This window comes from Salvia splendens, chromosome 6, assembly GCF_004379255.2.
Source record: "Salvia splendens isolate huo1 chromosome 6, SspV2, whole genome shotgun sequence".
NCBI lineage: Eukaryota > Viridiplantae > Streptophyta > Magnoliopsida > Lamiales > Lamiaceae > Salvia > Salvia splendens.
Window position 1 is genome coordinate 24,012,311 of NC_056037.1, and position 6,962 is coordinate 24,019,272.

General features: G+C 47.7%; 1 protein-coding gene across 1 annotated transcript; it reads left to right on the forward strand.

Moving 5' to 3' along the window:
• Window positions 1-3,220: 3,220 nt before the first annotated feature.
• On the forward strand, window positions 3,221-4,280 carry LOC121808999. Its single transcript, XM_042209549.1, has 2 exons — window positions 3,221-3,745; window positions 3,936-4,280. The coding sequence occupies exons 1-2, from the start codon at window positions 3,221-3,223 to the stop codon at window positions 4,278-4,280; spliced, it is 870 nt and encodes a 289-aa protein (XP_042065483.1).
• Window positions 4,281-6,962: the final 2,682 nt, after the last annotated feature.

Below are 6,962 nucleotides of genomic sequence, written 5' to 3' on the forward strand. Positions count from 1 at the left end.
AAATTTCACCTTGTGTACTGTTCTGAGTTTTAGTTTTAATCAAAGTTGCTTTCGTTTTCATCGTGGTGTTTACTGTTTCACGTAGTTAATTTTCATTCCTGTCTAAAATTCACTTGACCCAGTAGTTAAAATTTCCTTGATCAAGTTAGTAAGTTAAATTCTGTCTAGAGTAAAATCAATAGTTAAAAACTCCCAAAGTTAAAGCGTGGCAGCAGCCAACCCCCTGTTCACTACTCACACACTTGATACACTAGCTAATCTGTGGGATCGACCCCGAACTTGCCGCTTTACTATTAAAGTAGTGCAAAATTGTGAGTTTATAAATTACTTTGGTAGGAAACGAGTGAGAGCAAGATTGCATTGATCAAGTGGCAACGACATTTGCTAATTGATCCAACCGGTTCGGTTATCTTCTATATAACTTGATCCATACTCTATTCGCGCCCATTCTCGAGGCCCATCCAAAATGGTGCCGTTGCCGGGGAAGCATGGTGTTATTTTATGTTTGTGTGTAGCGTATAGGTGTATATAGTTTTGTTTCTTTCTTTTCTCATTTGTTTTTTCTTCTGTTGATGAGAAGGTACCACCGCAGCAGCCACTGGAATTACCCTCTTATATACAGAGGCACTAACGCTCATTGGAGAGTCCAGGAAGCCGGCGTCGTTACCACTCGTTACAGAGCCGCACTAGCAGCAGCAGGAGTCGTTGACCAACTGACCAGCGAAGAATAATGAGAGCAGAACGCGCAACCTAAACCACCACCACTTGAACAATAGAAGCAGAGATGGCCCTCGTCACCGACGACTCAGGAATTGGCTCTCTGCACGCTTATGATGAGAAGGAGCCCACACATGCCATTGCCGTTACTCCTGGGATATGGACCATTGCGATCAAGTCAGGAGTACTGACCATTTTGTCCCATTTTTACGGCCTTTCAAAAGAATGTTCGTACGCCTTCCTGGAGGAATTTTGCCGATACTATGATATCCAGCCCGTACCGGCTGGATCTACGTCTGAGGACTATAGGCTGAAAGCTATCCCCTTCGGCTTGAAGGGTGATGCTGGAGTATGGCTGTCGAGACTACCAGAAGGGTCCATCAAAACATGGGCCGATTTCCGAATGATCTTCCTAGATCGTTTCTTCCCCGCGTCAAAGACAAGTGCCCTCAAGAGGGAGATTACAGAAGCCAGACAGGAGTACGATGAGCCCCTCGGCCAGTATTGGGATAGATTCCAAGGGCTGCTTCAAACATGCCCCAACCACAAGCTGGAGGAGCGGGAGATCTATTCGATCTTCTATGGTGGACTGACAGTCGATAGCAAGAATGATCTAAACCTCGCAGCTCAGAGGAATTTCTCAAAGACCCCCTTCAGCCAAGCCAAGAACATCCTGGAGAAGCTCATCGAGGCCAAACGCTCGTACGAAACGTCCCGTGGCCAGTACAGAAGGAGTGCGGTGCACGCAGCCGAGGCGCGCAATAACAAAAAGCTGGAAGCTCGATTTGAGCAGATGGAGAAGGACCTGCTCGAGGCAGTGGAGAAAGCCAGACCGCCTCCACCACCTGCACCGAAAGAGACGCAGTATGGGCCGCCACCGCCAGAAGAGCATCATTATTATTATTGCAAGTTTCCCCCTCAGACGGAGCCGCAACCACAAGTGAATGTTGTGGGTCACTGGAATGCGAGTGGTACTGGATTCAGGGAAAGCAGAGAGAAACTCCATGGAGAGACCACCCCAATTTTAGGTGGACTGATCAGAGTCAAAGCCAACTACCTCAACCCTCAACACAGCAGATGCAACCCTCTGAAGGGAAGCCCAACTGGCCTGCTCGGATCCAGGATAAACCAAACACTGGAGGGAACAGAGTACAAAGCGGAACTCAAGGGAACTGATCTAATGGAGGACAACCCAACTGGTCAAGCAGACAATCGGGGGGAAACTGGGGATACAGACTTCAGGGCCCACAGTCAAGCAACCAGGGAAGACAGCCAAACAACCAGATGGTCAGCTACGTTCCACCACACCAACGGGGAAATCTGTACCCTGGAAATCAACAGCACAATCAGCCGCAATACCAGCAAGAGCATTATGGGCAATATGACTACCCGCAACCCAACTACAGTGGGGGACCGCCGAATCAAAGATATAACCGACACCCCAATGATAGTCAGGGAGATATGATAGTACCACACCATCCTAACAATGCAATGTGGGAATCCAAGAGGCTTAGAAGGAGCAGCAGGCGGCATTGGAGATGCTGACAAAGCAACTTTCTCAAGTTGCGATGTCACTGGGCGAGCTGAGGGGAAATGAAGGCAGGATTCCAGCCACTGTGCAGCCACCTGGTCGAGAAAACATTAGCGAAGTAACCCTAATATCAGGAAAAGCCTACTAGGGCCCAACTCCACCTACGGAATCTCCAGCATCTATGTCTGGGCCGAGCCATGAAGGAGAAGGAGAATCCAGTGGAGCAGAGCAAGCAAACGGGAGTGAAAAGGGCAAGGCAAAAGTGGGAGGTGAATCCTCAGAGAAAAGTCGGAGAGAGGAAACTGAGAAAGTTAAGCCATATCCATACCGTGGAACGGTGACAAGAAAGAGGGATGCCACAATCGATGTGGCAAGTATGTTCAAGGACGTGGAGATGAAGGTGCCACTCTTAACGGCGATAAAGATGCCCCCGATCAGCAAATTTATTAAAGACTACCTGGCAGGGAAGGTCAATGAGGAAGGTAAAATGATTGCAGATGAGAATATCTCTGCCGTTATCCAGCGAAGTGATCTTCCTTCAATGGAGATATTTAAGTAGAGCACGCGTTGTGCGATCTCAGGGCATCCATCAATGTGCTGCCATATACTATCTATGAGAAGCTGGAAGCGGCCAAGCTCATTGACACTGACATAATGATCCAGTTGGCCGACAGATAGTGTATTCACCCTGAAGGAATTCTAGAAGACGTTATTGTGAAGGTGAATAACTTTCTGTACCCAACCGATTTTTTCGTAATCAAGATGACGGAGCCAGCAGCAAGGGAGTCGAGTGGAGTCCTACCGGGATGGCCGTTCTATACACGTCCGTAATGGGACGATAAGCTCGGACTTCAATGGAGAGCAGTTCATGTTCAATATAGATGAAGCCATGAAGAGGCCAGCGACAACGAGAACATATACTCCGCTGTAGACGAGGAGGTCGAGAAAGAAGTAGAAGAGTGGTATGGTACCATGAAGGTCGGAGAGATGGACGACCAGGCCATTGCGAAAGCAATAACGGATTTCTGCGAGCGCCCGAAGCCAGCTAGGTCAAGTGGGATAGCTCAAGTATCTAGCCTAACGAAGCGGCTTGATCAAGGCAAGGCACTAGAAAAAGAAGTGGCAGAAAATCCTCTGCCTACTGAAGAGCCAAAGCCCGCGAAGGAGTTGAAACCCCTTCCAGCACATCTTAAGTACGCCTACCTGGGGGAGGAAGAAACAATGCCCGTTATCATCAACAGTCAGTTGACTCAGGGGCAGAAAGACAGATTGCTGGAAGTGTTGAGAAAGAATCAGAAGGCTATCGGCTGGAAGCTGACAGATTTGGTGGGCATCAGCCCAGACTTGTGTATGCACCACATCCAACTGGAAGAAGGAGCCAAGCCACACCGCAACCAACAACGGAAACTCAACCCCAACATGATGGAAGAAGTGCTCAAGGAAATTGTCAAGTTGGTATCGATCGGAATTATCTACTTCATTCCAGATAGTAACTGGGTCAGCCCAGTACGCATGGTGCCCAAGAAAGGAGGAATCCAAGTCGTGAAAAATGAAAAAAATGAGTTGATTTTGACTAGGCCGGTCACGGGGTAGAGGATGTGCATAGATTACAGGAAGCTGAACCAAGCTACAAAGAAGGATCATTTCCCTCTGCCATTCATTGATCAAATGTTGGAGAAATTGGTAGGGAAGTAGTACTTCAGCTTTTTTGGAAGGTTATAGTGGCTACTTCCAGATCATTGTAAATCCAGATGACCAAGAGAAGACGACGTTTACCTGCCCCTTTGGCACTTACTCTTATAGGAGGACGTCGTTTAGCCTCTGCAATGCCACGGGCACTTTCCAAAGATGCATGATGAGTATCTTCTCTGACCTGTTGGAAGACTGCATTAAGATCTTCATGGATGACTTTACTGTCTATGGGGACGACTTTGATCAAGGGCTGCGTAGCCTGAACAGGGTATTGGAAAGATGTCGCCAGAAGGACTTGGTACTGAATTTCGAGAAATGCCATTTTATGGTTACTGAATGAATAGTCCTGGGCCATGTAGTGTCGAGCAGGGGGATAGAGGTCGACCCAGCAAAGGTAGCGGTCATTGCAAAGCTGCCGTATCCTACCAATCAGAAGGATATCAGAGCCTTTTTAGGCCACGCTGGGTTCTATAGAAGGTTTATCAAGGATTTTCGCAAAGATAGCCCAGCCTCTGACGAAGCTTCTCTAGAACGATGTGGAGTTTGAATTCTCTGATGCCTGCAAGGCCGCGTTCCAATTTCTTAAGGACAGATTGATAAGTTCTCCGAAAATACGCGCCACCGACTGGAATCACCCATTTGAGGTGATGTGCGATGCTAGCGACTATACTGTGGGGGTAGTATCGGCAGAAGAAAAACAAAGGAGCATAGAGTTATGTCATCTCTGACGCGTCAAAAACAACGTTGAATCAGGCACAACGAACTATGACATGACCGAAAAAAGGAGAGGATATCGGTGGTTAGTTGCGTCATATTGGAAAAATTCAGGCCGTACATGCTAGGGTCCAAGTTAGTTGATTAGTCTCTACTGACTCCAAGGCTACCTTGCGATTCTACTGGTTGTTTGGCTGTCTTCCCTGGTTGCTTGACTGTGGCCCTGAAGTCTGTATCCCCAGTTTCCCCCCGATTGTCTGCTTGACCAGTTGGGTTGTCCTCCATTAGATCAGTTCCCTTGAGTTCCGCTTTGTATTCTGTTCCCTCCAGTGTTTGGTTTATCCTGGATCCGAGCAGGCCAGTTGGGCTTCCCTTCAGAGGTTGCATCTGCTGTGTTGAAGGTTGAGGTAGTTGGCTTTGACTCTGATCAGTCCACCTAAAATTGGGGTGGTCTCTCCATGGAGTTTCTCTCTGCTTTCCCTGAATCCAGTACCACTCGCATTCCAGTGACCCACAACATTCACTTGTGGTTGCGGCTCCGTCTGAGGGGGAAACTTGCAATAATAATAATGATGCTCTTCTGGCGGTGGCGGCCCATACTGCGTCTCTTTCGGTGCAGGTGGTGGAGGCGGTCTGGCTTTCTCCACTGCCTCGAGCAGGTCCTTCTCCATCTGCTCAAATCGAGCTTCCAGCTTTTTGTTATTGCGCGCCTCGGCTGCGTGCACCGCACTCCTTCTGTACTGGCCACAGGGACGTTTCGTACGAGCGTTTGGCCTCGATGAGCTTCTCCAGGATGTTCTTGGCTTAGCTGAAGGGGGTCTTTGAGAAATTCCTCTGAGCTGCGAGGTTTAGATCATTCTTGCTATCGACTGTCAGTCCACCATAGAAGATCGAATAGATCTCCCGCTCCTCCAGCTTGTGGTTGGGGCATGTTTGAAGCAGCCCTTGGAATCTATCCCAATACTGGCCGAGGGGCTCATCGTACTCCTGTCTGGCTTCTGTAATCTCCCTCTTGAGGGCACTTGTCTTTGACGCGGGGAAGAAACGATCTAGGAAGATCATTCGGAACTCGGCCCATGTTTTGATGGACCCTTCTGGTAGTCTCGACAGCCATACTCCAGCATCACCCTTCAAGCCGAAGGGGATAGCTTTCAGCCTATAGTCCTTAGACGTAGATCCAGCCGGTACGGGCTGGATATCATAGTATCGGCAAAATTCCTCCAGGAAGGCGTACGAACATTCTTTTGAAAGGCCGTAAAAATGGGACAAAACGGTCAGTACTCCTGACTTGATCGCAATGGTCCATATCCCAGGAGTAGCAGCAATGGCATGTGTGGGCTTTTCTCATCATAAGCGTGCAGAGAGCCAATTCCTGAGTCGTCGGTGACGAGGGCCATCTCTGCTTCTATTGTTCAAGTGGTGGTGGTTTAGGTTGCGCGTTCTGCTCTCATTATTCTTCGCTGGTCAGGTCAGTGGTCAACGGCTCCTGCTGCTGCTAGTGCGGCTCTGTAACGAGTGGTAACGACGCCGGCTTCCTGGACTCTCCAATGAGCGTTAGTGCCTCTGTATATAAGAGGGTAATTCCAGTGGCTGCTGCGGTGGTACCTTCTCATCAACAGAAAAAAAAACAAATGAGAAAAGAAAGAAACAAAACTATATACACCTATACGCTACACACAAACATAAAATAACACCATGCTTCCCCGGCAACGGCACCATTTTGGATGGGCCTCGAGAATGGGCGCGAATAGAGTATGGATCAAGTTATATAGAAGATAACCGAACCGGTTGGAATCAATTAGCAAATGTCGTTGCCACTTGATCAATGCAATCTTGCTCTCACTCGTTTCCTACCAAAGTAATTTATAAACTCACAATTTTGCACTACTTTAATAGTAAAGCGGCAAGTTCGGGGTCGATCCCACAGATTAGCTAGTGTATCAAGTGTGTGAGTATGAACAGGGGGTTGGCTGCTGCCACGCTTTAACTTTGGGAGTTTTTAACTACTGATTTTACTCTAGACAGAATTTAACTTACTAACTTGATCAAGGAAATTTTAACTACTGGGTCAAGTGAATTTTAGACAGGAATGAAAATTAACTACGTGAAACAGTAAACACCACGATGAAAACGAAAGCAACTTTGATTAAAACTAAAACTCAGAACAGCACACAAGGTGAAATTTAAACTAAGCTAACACTTCGGAAAATACGAAAGCAAGTAAAACCGAGGATATCCTCAGCGGGAAACTAAAGAATACGCCGACATATATCAAGTATTCTGCAGCGCTCCTTCGATCGCCCTTTCT

Bases quoted from the DNA above. Each gene is read 5' to 3' on its own strand.
- LOC121808999 (XM_042209549.1), top strand. From the start codon at position 3,221: ATGAAGGTCGGAGAGATGGACGACCAGGCCATTGCGAAAGCAATAACG. The intron at 3,746-3,935 runs GTCAGCCCAGTA...AGAAATTGGTAG, and splicing joins TCATTCCAGATAGTAACTGG to GGAAGTAGTACTTCAGCTTT.